Source organism: Ranitomeya imitator, chromosome 4 (genome assembly GCF_032444005.1).
Source record: "Ranitomeya imitator isolate aRanImi1 chromosome 4, aRanImi1.pri, whole genome shotgun sequence".
NCBI lineage: Eukaryota > Metazoa > Chordata > Amphibia > Anura > Dendrobatidae > Ranitomeya > Ranitomeya imitator.
The window spans coordinates 529,689,205-529,711,204 of record NC_091285.1 but is presented as its reverse complement, the minus strand read 5'-3'; the positions used below and the strand labels follow the sequence as shown (position 1 = coordinate 529,711,204).

At 43.0% G+C, this 22,000-nt stretch overlaps 1 protein-coding gene across 1 annotated transcript in view; it reads right to left on the bottom strand.

The window, feature by feature from the left end:
* The window catches only part of LOC138674586 (uncharacterized), a 434,601-nt gene extending 413,961 nt beyond the window's left edge, over window positions 1-20,640 (bottom strand). Inside the window, exon 1 of the mRNA XM_069762404.1 lies at window positions 20,306-20,640. Coding sequence (XP_069618505.1) covers window positions 20,306-20,332 — 27 coding nt within the window. The 5' untranslated portion in view covers window positions 20,333-20,640. The remainder of the gene's footprint in view (window positions 1-20,305) is intronic.
* Window positions 20,641-22,000: the final 1,360 nt, after the last annotated feature.

Here is a 22,000-nt window from a genome sequence, read left to right as displayed (position 1 = left end):
CCTTGACGATTGGTGGAGCAGCTTAGTATACATTTTTTTGCAAAAAAATGTATCAACTAAATACCCTGTTTTTCCATCTTTTGACTAGCACTTGCTTATTACTGTGATTTTTTTTTACAGCAGAGTATTTTTTACCTCACTGTGCTCTTTTGTGTCTTCAAGTTTCTTGGTGGTGTGTGAACAGGTTCCTACAGACTTGTTCATTGTGCAAGTAGCCCATGTGTTTCTGGTTCTGTAATTGTTCTCTTGTTTCTACAAGACTAGGGAGTCCACCACTCCTTATGGGTCATTTGCATCAAAGCTGTTCCATCCAGCATGTCCACATGTAAATTCCCTCTCTGAGCCCTGTTTATACAGGTACTATACAGATGATCAGGTTTTTAAATACATCAGATAGGGATTATATACATTAGGTAGGACTGCTCTATTTGGGTATACCTTGACGATTGGTGGAGCAGCTTAGTATACATTTTTTTTGCAAAAAAATGTATCTACTAAATACCCTGTTTTTTCCATCTTTTGAGTAGCACTTGCTTATTACTGTGATTTTTTTTTTACAACAGATTATTTTTGACCTCACTGTGCTCTTTTGTGTCTTTAAGGTGGACATTCACGCATAGTGGACATGAGATTTTAGGAAATCCCATCCACTATGCTGTAACATCCATCCGCTGCGGTTTTTATGCTGCATAAATACGTAGCATCAAAACCATAGCAATTGCTCATCGTGGGCACATACCCTTAGGGTTATGGCTTGTTTACTATTATCGTTAGGAAAGCCGACAATGCAACTTTATAAAAATCTAAAAGAGACAAAATGAGCAAAAACCCTGCTGTAACTAAATAAGCAGAAAGCAAAAGTGCATTTAAATAACTCAGGGTTCTTAGTAATACTGTTTTTGATTAAAAATAGCAGGATGGTCCTACACTGTCTAATATAAAAAACCTTACCATGTGTCAGAGTTGACCTCAGTGTGTGAATAAGGGCAGACAAAAGAAACGGGTCCCAACCAGTGGACACCAGCCTGGGGAAGCCTTTACATGTAATTTCCATCTCAGAAAAGTGTAGACACTTAGACAGTGTAGGACTGTCCTGATCAGAGTCACCTTGTCGACAGTGGGATGGCTTTTATGCTACTTTTGATTAAAAACAGTATTACTAAGCACTCTGTGTTGTTTAAATGCACTTTTGCTTTTTGCTTATTTAGTTACAGCAGGGTTTTTGCTCATTTTGTCTCTCGTAGGTTTTGTATGTTTTATGGCAATCAGAACATGCGTTTATGTGCTGCATGTATACCAACTCAAACCAAGCTAAATTTTTGTGTCTTTTCTTTATAAAAAACCACTCTCCTCTAACCTTGTGCCAAAAAACTGCAGCCATGGGTTCTTTTAAGCAGCTGTCTAGCACTCTGAAAATGAAAATAGTGGAGGCCCACAAAGCAGGACAAGGCTATAGGAAGATAGCAAAGTGTTTTCAAGTTGTCATTTCCTCAGTTCAAAATTGTAATTAAGAAATAGCAGTTACCAGGAACAGTGGATTTGATCAGCTGTCATGAGCCCTTAACACATGACAACTGATCAACCTGCGATCAACCCACGGCTATTAACATGGTAAATGCCGCTGACAATCTCTTACAGCGGCATTTATCTTGCGCTTACCAGCTATGTGTAGCACAAGCGATCAGAAGATTGCAGCCTCAAGTCTTAGGAGACTATTGAAGCCATTAAAAAGTGTAAAAAAAAGTTTTTTTAAATATTAAAAGTAAAAAAATATAAAAAGTTCAAATCAACCCCATTTTGCCCCATTCAAAAGAAAACCATTAAAAAAAATTACATTTTTGGTATCACTGGGTTCAGAAACACCCGATCTATCAAAATATAAACTAATTTCATCCGATCAGTAAACAACGTAAAGAGAAAAAAGATCAAAACAACAGAATTACTTTTTGTGGTCATAGCATCACTGCAATAAAGTGCAGTAACAGGCGAGCAAAACATTGTATCTACCCCAAAATGTTATTAATAATAAACTTCTGCTCGGTGAGCAAAAAATAAGTCCTCACTCAGCACGAGAAAAATGTAGACACTATTGGTCATGGAAAATGGTGAAATCTTTTTATTTATTTATTTTTTTTACAAACATTGGTATTTTTTTCACCACTTAAATAAAAAGGAACCTATACATGTTTGGTATTTCCGAACTCTTAATGACCTGGAGAATCATAATGGTAGGTCAGTTCTAGCATTTAGTGGACATGGTTTTTTAACCATGTCCACTAAATGCTAAAACTGACCTACCATTACATTACCATTACACCTACCAAGCAGCCAGCTTCTTTAGCAATGACCTTTTGTGGCTTATCCTCCTTGTGGAGTGTGTTAGTGACTGCCTTTTGGACATCTGTCAAGTCAGCAGTCTTCCTCGTGATTGTGGAACGTATGGAAACAAACTAAGTCACCTTTTTAAATGCTTAGGAAGCCTTTGCAGGTGTCTTTTGCTAATTATTCTAATTTACTGGGATAATGACTTTGGGTTTTCACTGGCTGTAAACCATAATCATCAACATTAACAGAAATAAACACTTGAAATAGATCACTCTGTTTGTATTGACTATATATAATATACAAGTCTCACTTTTTGATGATATTCTAATTTTATGAGAAGCACCTTTAAGAAAGAAATATTATTTAATTTTTCATTGTCGAGTCCTGCTCACTACTTTTGTCCTGTTGGAAAATAGAGTTGATTATATATCTGTGCACTGTATATAAGTTGATGACCACCGTGTCTGACAAGAGCCTCTGAAAGTGTGCAAGATATTGCCAATAACTGTGTGTAAGTGCTGGGGTTTTCTTTTGTTGGAATTCCTTACAGAACCCCGTTGATCGAAAAATTAAAAATGTATGTCTCCTTGAAGATTTGGGGGGAGGGATGAGAGAATGAATGCAAAAAAATAAAAATGACTGGAGCAAAACTGATACAATACCGATGCAAAAAATGAAAAAAAAAAAATCTGAATTGCACACCCATATTTGATTAATATTTTCTTACGCAAGTGTGAATGAGCCACAGAAGTTTACTCTGATAGCATGTACTATATACATGTTTTTCTGGCTGAATCTGACCCCATGACCCCAGGACATCATTGCTAACCACTGTGCCACCGCCCGTATGGTTCCATATTTTGCAATAATTATTGTAGCCTTGAATTATATCTGAAGCTTAACCCTTAATCCTATGTTTATAATAAGTAGAGTTACCAGTATGAATTATACCTTCAGTTCATGCTGCCAACCCCCATTCATCCCATAACTGCTGCTTCCCCCTTCTAATTATACAAGATCAAACAACCCAACGTTCTTCCAATGAGCCCAGCTGATGTGGTACATCTAAACCACAGACATATGGGAGCTTCTCCTCCCTGAGCCTGGATGCAGGGAAATGCTAACATCTGCACACACCTGTTTCTAGTTAATATCTGAGAGGAAGCCTAAAATGTAATGTAGTGTTATTGCAGCTGGAAGAGAACTGTGAGATTATTTTTTACCCATCATTTTATTATATGTGCAGCCACAGTTTTATATGCACATGATAATTCTGCATACACAGGTCTATGTTCCTGAAATAGCTGATAAAAACACATTTGAACCCTTCCTTAGTTTACATACTCAATGATATCAAATGAGCATATGAAATATATACTGTTCAGCTAGATTTACTTTCTTCCGTGTTCATTCTCTAGGTCTGTCATTACTTACTCCTGTGCGTGAGACTTTGTAAGGATATTAGTGTTCGCATTGTGAACTAAAAACATTACAGCTGTCATTTATCAGGTTAGGACATTGTTATTCATTGCCAAGTTTGTAGTAAGAACAACTACAACAATAGCCACTGTTGTTCCCATGCTGGGTTTATACATGACGTCCAGTTCTTGAGAACAGATGGTTGACTGAGGTGCGGCCCTTCAATTAGTAATTCGTGTCATTTTATAAAGCCAAATCTTCAGTTTTTTAGCAATCATAACAATAAATGGTCATTATGAATGAACAAATCAAGGATAAACAGTAAAACTATCAATTATCGGTCATCTTAAAAAATATCAGGAGCCTGACCTGTGTTAGGGTTGGCGGAACGCACCGAATATATTTATTAGAAGTAATAAGTGCGTTCACAACCCGGGATCCACCGTGCAGGAAAGAACCCGCTGCTAAGTAAGGCGGTGAAGAATATTGGTTTAAACGAACTCTGTTACTTCACAGAGTCCGTTAGCAAAGAGAACGCTGTGCCCTGTTTAGCTCACAGGGGAACACAGCTACTTCATAGAGCCGACAGTGGTCATGCAGTCAAATGCAATCACGCAGCTCCTCTCCGGTGGAGCCGGAATTCTAATGGCTATTAGCCAGCCCTGAATCCACACACATGAAACTCCTCGCCGGAAGTGCCAGCATTCTAGGGGTTTATTTCAGCCGGGTCCCTAAATGCACACACAAGAAACTCCTCGCCGGAGGTGCCAGCATTCTAGGGGCTTATTTCAGCCGGGTCCCTGACTGCACACACACGACCACACTGGCGCTGAGCACATACATAATTTACACTAGCGCATGGCCGTGCGGACCTGCAAACTTTTTATAGTTGCAGCTCTACAGGACCTTCCTGGAGGACCAATGGGAGCTGCTACATGGCTTGAGCGTGTGACCCTTCCTTGGGCATGCTCAGTGTGTGCAAAGCAGGACTTAGTCCCAGAAAAGCCTGGTTGCTGCAGACCAGTAAAGGGTACAATAGCAGGACCTGAAAAGGCAGCAGTAACCCTTTGCACAATACCAGACTGAGTGAGACGCTGGGACCAACTTCTCTGCTGAGCAGGCTCCACTGCAGCTGATGCAGAATGGGAGACCGCAGCTGGCATGGCTCGAGCTTCCCCCTGACGAAGGCTGACGCCGAAACGCGCGTCGGGGACTGGCACATCCAGGGGACGGGTAGCACCACAGGTAACGCCTGCTCTAGACACTTTATTTAAGCCATCATGCTGCAATATATGATTTATTTCATGTGACACGTGTCTTAAATTCATTTAGCAGTCTCCTGTACTCATTATTAGTGTAAGCACATATGTAGCCGCACAAATTTGCACTTTCAAATACTGTTTTTATATATATATTTATATTTCCACGTCCTTTACTGCAATTGCAGTTATTGTATTTGCCTTAGCATGTTAACCTTTTCAGGTCTTTTTAAAAGTGTACTATCCCCCCTTTTTTCATCAGTTCAGTGCGTGCATACTTTTTCAGTTCTGTGTTTGGCTATATATTTATTTATTTTTATTTATATTACGCCATCACTTTACTATTTCAGGACTGTATTTTGCCCTGTCTCCTTGGTGTTGTGCCTTTTTCTTTGGTTTCTTTTCCCCCTACTAATTGGTGTATTCTTGTATTAATAAATTTATTTGAATTGATTACTTGGGCATTAGTTCGGTTGTGTGTTCTTTGTTTTTGTATATTTTCTCCTATTTGTCCTCACTATGTCCATCCTGGGATACACAATATATATGTATATATTATCTCTTATTGGTTGTCCTATTAAGTGACCGAAGCACCTATGTATCCCTTGCCTTGAGTCTTTTCATTTAATCAGTGTGTGCAAAGCTGGACTTAGTCCCAGAAAAGCCTGCTTGCTGCAGACCAGTAAAGGGTACAATAGCAGGACCTGAAAAGGCAGCAGTAACCCTTTGCACAATACCAGACTGAGTGAGATGCTGGGACCAACTTCTCTGCTGAGCAGGCTCCACTGCGGCTGATGCAGAATGGGAGACTGCAGCTGGCATGGCTCGAGCTTCCCCCTGTGCAGCGATGGGAACTCGACTCCTAACAACCTGTAAATGTTGGTTTCTTTTAAATGCCAATACTGGAGTGGTGCTACTAATGTAACGTCCCTGCTCCTATTATTATACTTACTAGCCAAAGTCGTCTTCTGTTCTCAGTGCCGCTCTGGTCGTCAGCTGCAGTTTGTGACCTGCTGGATCCCGTGTTCGCTGAGCGAGGCAGAGGTCATCATAAGTCAATGTACATCTGTGAAAATCCAGAAAGAGGCTCTTGTATTTTGCTTTGAGAGCTTCGGATCGCTACATCTGACTTCAGGTCAGTCAGGAACTGTGGTCATAAAATGGGACAGCTGAAGATGGTGGCTGATAAGTATAATACTAGGGTCAGGGAACTTAGATTAGTGGCACCACTCCAGTGCTGAAATAAAAAAAATCCTGGAGTGGTTCTTTAAAATAGGCATAGCTACCTAGCACAAAGGTCTTGTGAGATTTTGTCATGAGAGTCATACTTGAGAACAACGTAACAATTGTACCATCAAATGTCCTAATGGGACTTATGAGTTAACATCCTCAACCTTAATTTATTTGGATTATGATTCCAATTCAATGCTTGTCAGCTTGCTTTGGATTTGTGCCCAGTAAATGCCTAGAATTAAGGTACTTAGTTTGGTTAAAGACAATGTTGAGAGCTTTCTTAGACTTTGTTCCCAAAAGTAGGCTTCATTTTCATGTCAGTGATATTTCTATATGGGAATATGGACCATTATTCATCAGTCTTTTGGTTCCTCTGAATTTCATCAGTGTTTGGTCAGTGTTTCAGTTTATACTGATGAAAATATAAATAAATAAATTACACAGCTTCTTCCATCCATTACAATATTATCAGTAACATGACTTTCACAGACCCATAAACTTGTATGCTTAATATCTTTCTATGACTTGGATCAAAAACAGACACAGATGTCTAAATGTGACTTTAGTCATGGGACATAGAAACCTCTACTATTTATAACTATAACACCTCTAAGTTGCTTACAATTTCCATACTTTTTCTTTGTGAATAATGTAAAAAATGTACAATCAAAATTGCAGTGATTCTCCTACAATCAATAACTATGCATTGGTGTCTAGTGAACTAAAACAACCAAATATAAAAAGCAGCAGGTTGCAGGTAAGTGTGCTTGTGTAAATCAGGTAACCAGATGCAACGCGCAGTTAGACACAAGGCAAGAACAGTCAATTAACTATATATTTCCCTCAATGGGAATTTTCAGTAGTTAAAAAAAAAGTTAAACAGTATAAACAGGGTAATTAAAAGTACAATATTATACAATGTAGAACATATAATGAGTTTTAAAGTAGAATTAAAAAGGCAGAAATGTCTGTCTGGTATTATACTAGTGTTCCTCTGACAGGGGTGATACACATGTCACTGTGAGAGTTACTATGCTGGACACTTCTGAAGTAATGGCCTTATCAGGGGTCGCTGGGTTGTACCGCCATAAGTCCACCTGACAAAGTCTCCCAATGCATGTTGAGCCTCCTTCGCTCCAACTGACCCCCACCCTGTCTGCTGTCCTTGCTCAGCCAAACCCCTGTGCCATACGTCAGTGCTGGAAGCGACATCCCAGCTCACTTATCCTTCTTTAACCACAGGTGTCTACTTTGGGATGGAGTCTCCTTAGGGGTCTTCGGTGATTGACCAAAGACGGATGTCTCTTGGATCTGGGAAGAAGTGGGCTGGGCTCCAGATCTTCACTGGCATAGTCAGGGTTCAGTATCTTGACTGGAGCAGGTCTGGGATACGGGCCTTGATGGGCGCAGTTTGGACTCTGAGTATGGACTGGTGTAGATCGGGTCCTCAGGTCTTGACTGTTATGGACCTGGTGGTTAGGAGCACCTGGAATGACCTGATGGTTAAACTAACAAGAACAAGCTCTGGGAAGTGGGAGCTCTGCTGACCGCAACCCCTAATCCTATCACACACACTAGAAATAGCCGTGGAGCGTACCTAACAGGCCTAGACGCCTCTTCACAGCCTAAGAGCTAACTAGCCCTAGAGATAGAAAATAAAGCCTACCTTGCCTCAGAGAAATTCCCCAAAGGAAAAGGCAGCCCCCCACATATATTGACTGTGAGTTAAGATGAAAGTCACAAACACAGGAATGAAACAAGTTTCAGCAAAGGGAGGCCAGACTAACTAAACAGACTGAGGATAGGAAAGGTATCTTTGCGGTCAGCACAAAAAACTACAAAAGACAACGCAGAGTGTGCAAAAAGACCTCCGCACCGACTCACGGTGCGGAGGTGCCACTCTGCATCCCAGAGCTTCCAGCTAGCAAGGAAAAATTATGATAGCCAGCTGGACAAGAAAACAATGAACAAATAATAAACTAGCAGGGACTTAGCTTCTGCTGGAGTAGACAGATCACCCGAAAGATCCAAGAGCGAACTGAACCAGTACAAGAACATTGACAGCTGGCATAGAGTAACGATCTGAGTGGAGTTAAATAGAGCAGCCAGCCAAAGAATAAGCTACGTCACCTGTGGAAGGAACCTCAGAAGCAGCAGCTCCACTCACAGCCACCAGAGGGAGTCCATGGACAGAACTCGCCGAAGTACCATTCATGACCACAGGAGGGAGTTCGATAACAGAATTCACAACAGTACCCCCCCCCTTGAGGAGGGGTCACCGAACCCTCACCAGAGCCCCCAGGCTGATTAGGACGAGCCAAATGAAAGGCACGATCTAGATCGGCAGCATGAACATCAGAGGCAAAAACCCAGGAATTATCTTCCTGACCATAACCCTTCCATTTGACCAGGTACTGGAGTTTCCATCTCGAAATATGAGAATCCAAAATCTTTTCCACCACATACTCCAACTCCCCCTCGACCAACACCAGGGCAGGAGGATCAACGGAGGGAACCATAGGCGCCACGTATCTCCGCAATAACGACCTATGGAACACATTATGGATGGAAAAAGAAGCTGGAAGGGCCAAACGAAATGACACAGGATTAAGAACATCAGAAATCTTATATGGACCAATGAAACGAGGCTTAAACTTAGGAGAGGAAACCTTCATAGGAACATAACGAGACGACAACCAAACCAAATCCCCAACACGAAGTCGGGGACCAACACAGCGCCGGCGGTTAGCGAAACGTTGAGCCTTCTCCTGGGACAATGTCAAATTGTCCACCACATGAGTCCAAATCTGCTGCAACCTGTCCACCACAGTATCCACACCAGGACAGTCCGAAGGCTCAACCTGCCCTGAAGAGAAACGAGGATGAAAACCAGAATTACAGAAAAACGGCGAAACCAAAGTAGCCAAGCTGGCCCGATTATTAAGGGCGAACTCAGCCAAAGGCCAGAAGGACACCCAATCATCCTGATCAGCAGAAACAAAGTATCTCAGATATGTTTCCAAAGTCTGATTAGTTCGTTCGGTTTGGCCATTTGTCTGAGGATGGAAAGCCAAAGAAAAAGACAAATCAATGCCCATCTTAGCACAAAAGGACCGCAAAAACCTCGAAACAAACTGGGAACCTCTGTCCGAGACGATGTTCTCCGGAATGCCATGCAAACGAACCACATGCTGGAAAAACAATGGCACCAAATCAGAGGAGGAAGGCAACTTAGACAAGGGTACCAAATGGACCATCTTAGAGAAGCGATCACAAACCACCCAAATGACCGACATCCTTTGAGAGACAGGGAGATCTGAAATAAAATCCATGGAAATATGCGTCCAGGGCCTCTTTGGGACTGGCAAGGGCAAAAGCAACCCACTGGCACGAGAACAGCAGGGCTTAGCCCGAGCACAAGTCCCACAGGACTGCACAAAAGAACGCACATCCCGTGACAAAGAAGGCCACCAAAAGGATCTAGCTACCAAATCTCTGGTACCAAAGATTCCAGGATGACCCGCCAACACCGAACAATGAACCTCAGAGATAACTCTACTAGTCCATCTATCAGGGACAAACAGTTTCTCCGCTGGACAACGGTCAGGTCTATCAGCCTGAAACTTCTGCAGCACCCGCCGCAAATCAGGGGAGATGGCAGACAAAATTACCCCCTCTTTGAGAATACCCGCCGGCTCAGGAACACCCGGAGAGTCAGGCACAAAACTCCTTGACAGGGCAACAGCCTTTACATTCTTAGAGCCCGGAAGGTACGAAACCACAAAATCAAAACGGGAGAAAAACAGCGACCATCGAGCCTGTCTAGGATTCAACCGTTTGGCAGACTCGAGATAAGTCAAATTCTTGTGATCCGTCAAAACAACCACGCGATGCTTGGCTCCTTCAAGCCAATGTCGCCACTCCTCGAATGCCCACTTCATGGCCAACAACTCTCGATTGCCAACATCATAATTGCGCTCAGCAGGCGAGAACTTTCTAGAAAAGAAGGCACATGGTTTCATCACCGAGCCATCAGAACTTCTTTGCGACAAAACAGCCCCTGCTCCAATCTCAGAAGCATCAACCTCGACCTGAAACGGGAGCGAAACATCTGGCTGGCACAACACAGGGGCAGAAGAAAAACAACGCTTCAACTCCTGAAAAGCCTCTACAGCCGCTGCAACCAATACAACCAATTGACCACATCAGCAGCTTTCTTGGTCAAATCAGTCAACGGTTTAGCCACACTAGAAAAATTAGCGATGAAGCGACGGTAAAAATTAGCAAAGCCCAGGAACTTCTGCAGGCTCTTCACAGATGTCGGCTGAGTCCAATCATAAATGGCCTGAACTTTAAAAGGGTCCATCTCGATAGTAGAAGGGGAAAAAATGAAACCCAAAAATGAAACCTTCTGAACTCCAAAGAGACACTTTGACCCCTTCACAAACAAGGAATTCGCACGAAGGACCTGGAACACCATTCTGACCTGCTTTACATGAGACTCCCAATCATCCGAAAAGACCAAAATATCATCCAAATATAAAATCATGAATCCATCCAGGTACTCTCGGAAGATGTCATGCATAAAGGAATGAAATACAGATGGAGCATTAGAAAGCCAGAATGGCATAACCAGGTACTCAAAATGGCCCTCGGGCGTATTAAATGCTGTTTTCCATTCATCGCCCTGTTTAATACGCACAAGATTATACGCCCCTCGAAGATCTATCTTGGTGAACCAACTAGCCCCCTTAATCCGAGCAAACAAATCAGACAGCAGCGGCAAAGGGTACTGAAATTTGACTGTGATCTTATTAAGAAGGCGGTAATCAATACAAGGTCTCAAAGAACCATCCTTCTTGGCCACAAAAAAGAACCCTGCTCCCAACGGTGATGACGACGGGCGAATATGACCTTTCTCCAAGGATTCCTTTATATAACTCCGCATAGCGGCGTGCTCTGGCACAGATAAATTGAACAGTCGGCCCTTAGGAAACTTACTACCAGGAATCAAATTAATAGCACAATCGCAATCCCTATGAGGAGGTAAGGCACTGGATTTGGGCTCATCAAATACATCCCGGTAATCCGACAAAAATTCAGGGACTTCAGAAGGAGTGGAAGGCGAAATTGACAGCAATGGAACATCACCATGTACTCCTTGACAACCCCAGCTGGACACAGACATAGATTTCCAATCCAATACTGGATTATGGACCTGTAGCCATGGCAACCCCAAAACGACCACATCATGCAGATTATGCAACACCAAAAAGCGAATATCCTCCTGATGTGCAGGAGCCATGCACATGGTCAATTGAGTCCAGTACTGCGGCTTATTCTTGGCCAAAGGCGTAGCATCAATTCCTCTCAAAGGAATAGGATACTGCAAGGGCTCCAAGAAAAAACCACAGCGCCTGGCAAACTCCAAGTCCATCAAATTCAGGGCAGCGCCTGAATCCACAAATGCCATAACAGAATAGGACGACAAAGAGCAAATCAGAGTAACAGACAAAAGAAATTTAGACTGTACCGTACCAATAGTGGCAGACCTAGCGAACCGCTTAGTGCGCTTAGGACACTCGGAGATAGCATGAGTGGAATCACCACAGTAAAAACACAGCCCATTCCGACGTCTGTGTTCTTGCCGTTCAGCTCTGGTCAAAGTCCTATCACATTGCATAGGCTCAGGCCTATGCTCAGAGAATACCGCCAAATGGTGCACAGCTTTACGCTCCCGCAAGCGCCGATCGATCTGCATGGCCAAGGACATAGACTCATTCAGACCAGCAGGCGTGGGAAATCCCACCATGACATCCTTAAGGGTTTCAGAAAGACCCTTTCTGAAAATTGCTGCCAGGGCACACTCATTCCACTGAGTAAGCACAGACCACTTTCTAAACTTCTGACAATATACCTCCGCTTCATCCTGACCCTGACACAAAGCCAGCAAGATTTTCTCTGCCTGATCCACTGAATTTGGTTCATCATAAAGCAATCCAAGCGCCAGAAAAAAAGCATCAACATCACGCAATGCAGGATCTCCTGGCGCAAGGGAAAATGCCCAGTCTTGAGGGTCAGCACGCAGCAAAGAAATAATGATCTTTACTTGTTGAACGGGGTCACCAGAGGAGCGGGGTTTCAAAGCAAGAAACAGTTTACAATTATTTTTGAAATTCAGGAACTTAGATCTATCCCCAGAAAACCAATCAGGAATTGGAATTCTAGGCTCCAACATAGGATTCTGAACCACAAAATCTTGAATGTTTTGTACCCTTGCAGTGAGATGATCCACACAAGAGGACAGACCTTGAATGTCCATATCTACACCTGTGTCCTGAACCACCCAGAGGTTAAGGGGAAAAGAAAGACAAAACACACTGCAGAGAAAAAAAATGGTCTCAGAACTTCTCTTATCCCTCTATTGAGATGCATTAATACTTTGGGCCAGCTGTACTGTTATGGACCTGGTGGTTAGGAGCACCTGGAATGACCTGATGGTTAAACTAATAAGAACAAGCTCTGGGAAGTGGGAGCTCTGCTGACCGCAACCCCTAATCCTATCACACACACTAGAAATAGCCGTGGAGCGTACCTAACAGGCCTAGACGCCTCTTCACAGCCTAAGAGCTAACTAGCCCTAGAGATAGAAAATAAAGCCTACCTTGCCTCAGAGAAATTCCCCAAAGGAAAAGGCAGCCCCCCACATATATTGACTGTGAGTTAAGATGAAAGTCACAAACACAGGAATGAAACAAGTTTCAGCAAAGGGAGGCCAGACTAACTAAACAGACTGAGGATAGGAAAGGTATCTTTGCGGTCAGCACAAAAAACTACAAAAGACAACGCAGAGTGTGCAAAAAGACCTCCGCACCGACTCACGGTGCGGAGGTGCCACTCTGCATCCCAGAGCTTCCAGCTAGCAAGGAAAAATCATGATAGCCAGCTGGACAAGAAAACAATGAACAAATAATAAACTTAGCATCTGCTGGAGTAGACAGGTCACCCGAAAGATCCAAGAGCGAACTGAACCAGTACAAGAACATTGACAGCTGGCATAGAGTAATGATCTGAGTGGAGTTAAATAGAGCAGCCAGCCAAAGAATAAGCTACGTCACCTGTGGAAGGAACCTCAGAAGCAGCAGCTCCACTCACAGCCACCAGAGGGAGTCCATGGACAGAACTCGCTGAAGTACCATTCATGACCACAGGAGGGAGTTCGATAACAGAATTCACAACACTTGACCAGTTTAGTCACTTCCTGCTGCAGTCTGTCACTCTGGCAACAGCATCTTCTCCTGTGCACATCTACATGTTGCGCTATTTTGGCCCAAAGCCTCCTGCAAATTGGCAAGCAGGGCTTTGATATCCAGGAACTCTAGCATGCAAAGCACCTGACCAGGCCCCGCACAAGAACTTGCTCCCCTGCAATTCTTCTGGTTCCGCGTGGTTTCATCCAGCCAGCAGATGGAAGTCTTTCTTTTCTAATGTCACATCATGCAGGGTCTCTTCAGAAACACCATCACTTCCTCTTACATTCCTCCTCCCTTTTAGCTCCCTGTCCTCGAGCGAGTGGAATCCTTGGGGGTTCAAAGTTTGTCAAAGGGTAACTTAAGTTCAGCCAACAGTTGAGAGCGCTATCGTGTTTTCTGCTGTATCTGTGCAAACAAATTTGTCTTGGGCGTAGATTTTGGTGGGAATACCAGCGTTGGCATGCTCAGTCCTGTAAGGTTTTTCTTGTAGGGGCACTTCTGAAGTGCTTGGAGGCCCAGTCACAGGGTACTGTAAGTTGATTACTGATTCATTCTCTGTCCCACTCAGGGGCGGCATTGCCAACTATGGTGATCTCAATGGCACTGTAATCCATCCTTCCTTATCTCTTGGAACTTCCCTTAGGGGGACTGTGAGATATGGAAAAATGATATAATTTTGATATCTGATAGAATTCCCTGTCAGATGCTGTGGCCCAAAAATACTTGCTTCCAAACTCAGCCCCCACCGTTGGGATTCCCCACGACCAATATTTTTCTCTAATTAGCCCAAGCAAACAGGCCTTTGAAGCTCTCCCCAGGGGGATGCAAAAGGCATAGACCCTGTGTCTCCCAGCACCAAGCTCCACAATTATCAGGGGGGTGTAAACTTTTGTGCAGCTACGAGCCAGCTGGCTCCTTTGTTTGACTCTGCCTGACATGTGGCACTACAGATCCTAGGCTAAACCAGCACAAGGCTCTGAGATATTGAATCTTGACCTATAATAACAGAATGCAATATCTCTGAGCCTAGCCGAGCACATAATCGGAATCGACATTCCTTCTCTCTCACGCTCATCCCCTGCAGCCACCTGTAGAACTCTGAGTTACTGAGTTATAAAGCATGGCTACCAGGAATTACATACAATTGGCATATTTGGTCTCCCTGCACAGATAAAATCCAGCAGAATCCAGTGGCGCCACTGCCATTCCATTTAGAATTTCGTGTGGAAAGTTATGGACCTCCACGGTTCTGGCCTGGAAAACCATACTCTAGATGTGGGCGGAGGGGGGCTGCCTGCCCAGAGGCTGGCGCAGCATGTGGGAGGGGGCAGCCTAGGGCATAATAGGCAGCTCCTCATTTTGGATTCAGTCTTTCTACTGGCAGGAGGCCCGTTAGGTGATGGGGCCTGAGAATCATGTAACAAAGATTTGGACTTGTGATCCATCACTGCCTCCCTGTGGTCATATGCTACATAGCATAGTAATTACAATCTATCTGAACCCTCCACTTGTACTACACTCTTGACTGTATGCTTGCATATCTGTTCTTCTAAATATATACCTGCATATTTCTAGTGCGCCTTTTGGCGAGTAAATATGAAATTAATCTTGGGCTGCTCTTTTATCTCAATTCATGAATCCCCATGTCCGCACGCTTAGCTGGTCAATTATACGCTGTTCTGGTTGGTTTCTGACCCAACATAAGCCTGTTGTTGGAAGGGACTTATGTATACCGAGGAACTGGTGGCAGCATACCATACTGTGTTAGCGAGGGACTCTGATAGTGATGGCAGGGTGGTTTACATATATGTCCCCAGCCTGGACTGATGATGTATATCCCTCCTCACTGGGAGCTCATCAATAACTACCTATAAGGGAAGCCTCTCCAGCAACTATTTGCTGTCCGTGCAGTTCCCTGACTAACCTGGGGCAAGTGCTGGCACCAGAGAGCCAATCCCTTCTGGGTCCTTCTCGCCCCATCCTGGTGAAGTTGACACACCCCTTCCCCTATGTGATCCATCACAGGGACATTGGCCAATCCCATTTGAGACCTGGTCTCAGTGGGCTCTTCTGCTTCAGAGGAGTAGGGTTGCAACATATTCTAGTGTAACACTCAAAACAATGCTCCCTCATCGCCCTTAGATCTGACCTCATAGACTGGATTTTCTGGGTAAATCTCCATTACTACCCTGCAGGGTATTGATTCCCTACAGTGATTCAGCTTATTCTTGGGTCGCTTTCCCTGTACTAGCACCCGGTCTCCTGGCTGAAGTTGATTGCCAAATGTTGGGGGCCAACCTGAGTGCTCCACCTCACAAAACTTCTGCTCAATCAGTTGCCTTACTGTCTGAAGTTCGTGTCATTGTTCTCGGATCCAGGGACTCAGACTACTGCCCAGACAGGGGTCTTTTGAGTCAAGCTCCAGGTCAGTAATCTTTCGTCAACTCAGCCCAAACAGCATATAGGTGTGTTATCAGTAGTCGTGTGGATTTGAATGTTGTAGACTCACATCAACTCAGAGACTAATTTGGGCCACTTCATCTTCTGGTTGACTTCCAAGGTCTGCAACATTTGCAACAAGGCTTGACTGACAACGGCTGTCTGGAGAGAAGGGAGCTGAGCTTTGGATCTTGACTGGCATCATCAGGGTTTGCTATCTTGACAGGCAGAGGTCTTGGATTTGGGCCTTTGACCGGTGCAGACTGGACTCTGAGTCTTGACTGGCGTAGATTGTGTCCTCAGGTCTTTACCAGTGTAGTTGGGACTCTGAATCTTACCTGGCATCATCTGGATCCTGTCAGTAAGTAGCCAGCACTCTGCTGGCACACGATTCCTGCTGAAGCCTGTCACTGTGACTACAGCGTCCTCTCCTGTGCACATCTGCCTTCTGCGATTTGGCATGCAGAGCTTTTATATCCAGGAACTCTGTCATCTAAGGCACCTGACCAGGTCCGGCACCAGAACTTGCTCCCCCTGCAATTTTCCTGGTGCAAATTGGTTTTGTCTGGTTTTGTCCACTCAGCAGATGGCAGTCTTTCCTCACTAATGTCACATCTTGGAGGGGCTTTCCAGTGACACCATCACTTCCTCTAAAGGTACCGTTACACTAAGCGATGCTGCAGTGATATAGACAACGAGCCGATCGCTGCAGCGTCGCTGTTTAGGTCGCTAGGAGACATCAAACACGGTAACAGCAGAATGATGCAGGAGCGATCCAGTGACGTACTTATCGTTCTCGCTGGTTGTTAGCTCCATGAAAAAACATTGCAGGCATCATTGCTTTTGCTGTCAAACATGACGAATCACGCCGACCTGACGACCAAATAAAGTTCCGGACTTCTAGCTACGACCAGCAATGTCACAGCGGGATCCTGATCGCTGCTGCGTGTCAAACACAACGAGATCGCTATCCAGGACGCTGCAACGTCACGGATCACTGTCGTTCTCGTTCTAAAGTTGCTCAGTGTGAAGGTACCTTTATACTTAAATATTAGCAAACAATAATGAACACTACATCTATAGAAATCCTCTTTATCTGATACATAATCTGTCCTGTGAATACCCTGAAAGCCCAACGCTTCACCTCTACATGGCTGTGTACTGTTCTATGATCCCTGACAGTGCTCATTTCCGAAATGTTGAGGATAATTTTTGGACCTTACAGATTTCTGCACTAGCGGTGACATCACTGGGACAGTGCAAGTTGTGGACTTAGGCCGGGGTCACACTAGACCGCAATACGGACGAGTGCAATGCGATAAAAAATCGCATAGCACTCGTCCCAATGTTAATCTATGGGGCAGCTCCCATCATCCGATATTTTCTCGGCCGTATTCAGGATCCGAGTGAAATCGCAGCATGCTGCGATTGTCAGCGTATCTCAGCCGAGAATCGCCAATGAAAGTCTATGGGGATGAGAAATAATAGCACAGCACACGGACCATCAGTGTGACTTGCGAGACATTCTCAGGCATTGGGCAGGTGACAGGAAAGGCTCAGCCATTATTTGCTCATTTTGCAAGTGTGTGAGAAAATCTCACCATACGGATGCCATACGGATGTCACACGGATGCCAAACGGATCATTGGATGCGAGAAAATCGCATCCTCGCACTGCACACGGATCACTGTTTTGGTATTTGTGCGATTCTCGTCCGTCAAAAACGGACCTTTTTTTTATACGTTGTGTGTGTCCCCAGCCTTAGAGAGATGCTACTGGCCGTAGTGCTTGTATTATTGCCCTTATAGGACCTGATGCTTTCTACTACATTGAATGACAATTTTTGGACTATTTACCTACTTCCAGTGGAATCACTCCAACTCCACACTGTGCTGCAGTGGCATCATTCTTCAGTACACAACCACTTAATATCATTTAGGTGTAATAGAGGTGCCGATCTTGAGAACTGAGGTGTGGTCTTTTAAGGGTGTTCAGAGAGTAGATTATTGTGGGTGGAATTCACTAGATGTAGTGTTGTTTGTTGTTGGACACTGTAAAAAAATCTCTTGTTGCATTACTGTATCTCTAAGACCCAGATACAGTCAAGGTAGTCATTTTTCTTGTTTAGGTGCCTCATCTGGTTTGTGTTATGTGACGCCTGAGGGATCCCAGGTGCTGAGATACCACATCCTATATATGCGGTCTAGCAGTATAATAAATACTTCAGAAGTGATCAAAAGCCAAATGGATAATAGACATGTTTTGTATTTCTCATTTATCCCTTTCAATTATCTGTCTTTGAAATTGGGAAAAAACAGCAACTTTTGTTCTGAGACCATAGACAAAAAAAATTGGCTGCTGTAAAAGTGGCACACAGTGTGAGCAAAATAACAATTTAGCCCCCAAGTGTACTACTAGGGTAGGTTCACAAGTTGTGTATTGTGAAGAATTCCTGTGGGGATTTTTGTTGAGGAAGCCTACATTTTAATACAGTACCAGCAAATTAAATACAATTAAATCTCATCTACATGTTGAATTATATTTCTGTGCAAATTGACATGAGGTTTCAATTTTAAAAAAATCAGTAGCACGTCAATTCTTTATACAGAATCCAGCAGGAATTTCATCCCTTGTTAGGCTTCATTCACATGTCTGTTTAAAAATGGTACTGGTGTCGTTAGTGTTTTGGATCAGTGTGTCATCCTTGTGTGTGTCCCGTATGTCAATTTTTACCATCAGTGTGTCATCAGTATATATTTCATGTGTCTTTTTTACCATCAGTGTGTCAGTGTTTTCATGGATAAATAAATCAATTACAAAGCTTCTACTATACTTTAAAACATTACGAACATAACACGGACTCCACCCATATGCTACATGTGTTTTTCACGCACCTATAGACTTCTATTGACCCTTTTCATCCATCCAGTTATTTTTTCTAATATAATTGTCTGTCTAGGAGAAAATGCCAGAGGAGTATACATGTTCTTTTTAGTGATTAGCATCTTGAAAAACCAGAAGCGGTTAAAAGACACTCAAAAGTCTGAACACATCAACAGCACATGTCTTTTTCCATGCAAATTAATAGAGCAATTCTTTCTAGCATTTTGTGAGCTTTTTTCTGGCATTTTTCTGAGCAAACATACACAAAAAAAAAGAAAAATGAAAAAAAAAAACAGTGTGAACATGCCATTAAAGAGCTACAGTAAGTCATTTTGGCTGGAACAATCCATTTTTATTTTGATTAAAACTGGTCATAGTGGAATAGGTTTAACAAGAATATTGTTCAGTTTAAGGGGCTCCCCGGGATTTTATCTCTGAAATTAATAGTTGCTTAAAAGTGCTGAAACTCATATACCTCCCACAGCGCATGTAGATGCATATATGGCCCCACTGAGTGCACAGAAATATATGTACAAATTGTTTATGTATATTATGTGCTTCAACTATTAGTTCTGATCCTCAAGAACCCATTTAATACCACAATAAAACCAACCACAAATATAAGAATATCTATTGCTTTCTTTTTCATTCATTGACCTACAGCAATTTCTTCAATGTGCATGTTCAGATTCCTTTATTTATTTTTTTTAGAAAAGTTGCAGCAGTTATTGGGAAAAAATAAACAAGTAGAAAAAAAAATGGCCAGAGGAATTTTACAAGATATTAAACTAGAACAAGTTGAAAAAGCACAGTGGTCAATGAGATTTCTGTAAGTCCCATCCACTTGGCTGGAACTGTAAGACGCAGGTTCAAAATGTCACCAAAAACCCATTGTAGGCACAGGACCTAAAGAGGCACGAATGGGGACTTTATACCTCCTAGGGCTCCGTGCTGATGACTCGACCATGTAATATGTTTATCATAATATTGTCATGGTCATTGTTGCGCAATCATGAATTTTATAATTACATATATTCATTACCTTCATAATTTTTGACATTTAGATAAAATCAATACACATTATATTCCGTTCTTCTTGGCAGATGTAGAGTATGACGAATGTATTCATTGTGATAGTTAAAATGTAACCCTTTCCCATTTGACAATGGCCTTGTCTGGTGACTGGGTAACTACCCCCAGGAGTCTGCCGTCACCGCTCTCCCACTGAGGCTCTATAAAACACTCAATTACAGCACCGCAGCTGAACAGGTTCAGGAAACGCTCTTAAGACTTGTTGGCAATGCTGACAGTCAGATTCTGACTTCCGTACAGGAACAGATATTACTTTCCATGTGTTTCCTCTTGGGAATAGATATTACTTTAATTACAAATCTAAAAAAAATTGGAGCAGATTAAAATTCCTGTAAATCCTTTACGTTTCACAAGTCACGTCTGAAAGTAATACAGATTCAAAGAGATGTGGTATCAGCTCACCAACTGCGAAGATGAGACGCCGGGCATCGCAGCTTTCCTCTTGTTATGAGTGGATTATATCAAAGTGTATGATTACTCAGATGTTCCCAACCGCGACCATTGATCTGTTGTACTAGACTGCAATTGGCATTGTTCTAGAACAGGCATGAAAGGCTCCGCGTCCGAGCCGTCAGCCCACCACCGATGTAAAGGAAGCAGACTTATATGTGGTGGCTTGAGGCACAGTGTTTCTCACAAATAACATTCACAAATAAGTAACTGAGTTATACAATTTGCATAATTACATAGAGTCTTGTAAAATATGCTTCTGCTACTGAGCTTTCCAGGAAGTAACATTAAAGAGGTATTCCGCCTCTGAAGAAATGTTTTTTATTTTTTTTGCTTAAATGCATGTAATTGGGCTCAAAATAATTTTTATAATTGGGTCTCATTAAAATTGTTGCACCGTTCTTCTATGGAGCTGGGTTGGACTGTCCATTGAGGTTTGCAGAATGAGTTAACTGTGAATCTGTCAATGAGCCAGTTCTAATGAACCAATGGGAGAGTTTCTAATTTTTTTTTGTTTTTTAACTTGCTCGAAGCCGAGTTATGACCTTAGACCACATCTAAGTTGAATGTGCATCAAAGCATAAATCCTTTAAAAGCGAAATGGTGCAAAAGTTTTATTAAAATCAAATGGCATTTTTTAGCCTTAAGTACACACATTTATTGAAAAAAGAAAACAAATTGTACTCAGCTGTAGATAGCCCCTTTAAGTTTTGATCTGTGCATCACCTGTGACATCTCAATCCATTTTTCAGACAAAATGGAAGCCGTAAAGCAAAGTCACCAACATTGCATTATGATGTAATCGCTCCTCTGAATTTCACCACATGCACTGATGCTCTATATGAGAACCACCAGCATATGTCCCCTAACTTCTCGGACAACCCCACTCTTCCTCATTAAGGCCTCCCTCACACATCTGTATAAAACACATTTGTGATGTCATCGGTGTTTTCCATCAGTTTGTCATTCAAGTGTCCATTTTTATCATCAAGCGTCATCAGTCTTTTTCCGATATGGATAAAGAAAGAAAGAAGATAAAAAGCTTCTAATATACTTTGCAATGTTAATCAAGGAAGGCAGAAGGACCGCCCACGGACTGTACACTCATGCCATCTATGTGCAGTTTTTCACGGACCCATAGTCTTATATTGGCCCTTGTCATCCGTGCTGCCGGGAAAATACGGACATGCCTCCGAGTAGTTTACATGGACACACGGTCCATGTAAAAACATGGACATGTGAACAGCATAGGTTATAATGAGTACCTTTGGCCTCCATGAAGAAAAACGGATGACACATGTTGTCACGCCATTCTGTTTGTATTTGGTTTTCGGCGTGACAATACATATGTTTGCTTTAACAATTTACTCTTTTCCCCCTAATTTGAGCTAGGATACTGTTGGCTGTTACCTGGATGAAGCCTTCTCAGTTCCCTGCTCTGCTGCGCAGTCGTACATGGGTGTTTAGGTATTTGTCCTGCTGCATACCTTCCTCATGTGCGGTCCCTGGTTGCTGCTGTGAAGCTGTCCGCGGGTTGTGAGGTCATTTGCGGCTGGTGCACTACTTTCCACGTGGCTCAGTGCATGCAGTTTCAGTCAGGTGCCCTGAGCTTCAGATCCTGCACTGTGTGCTGTAATGGTTTCTGTG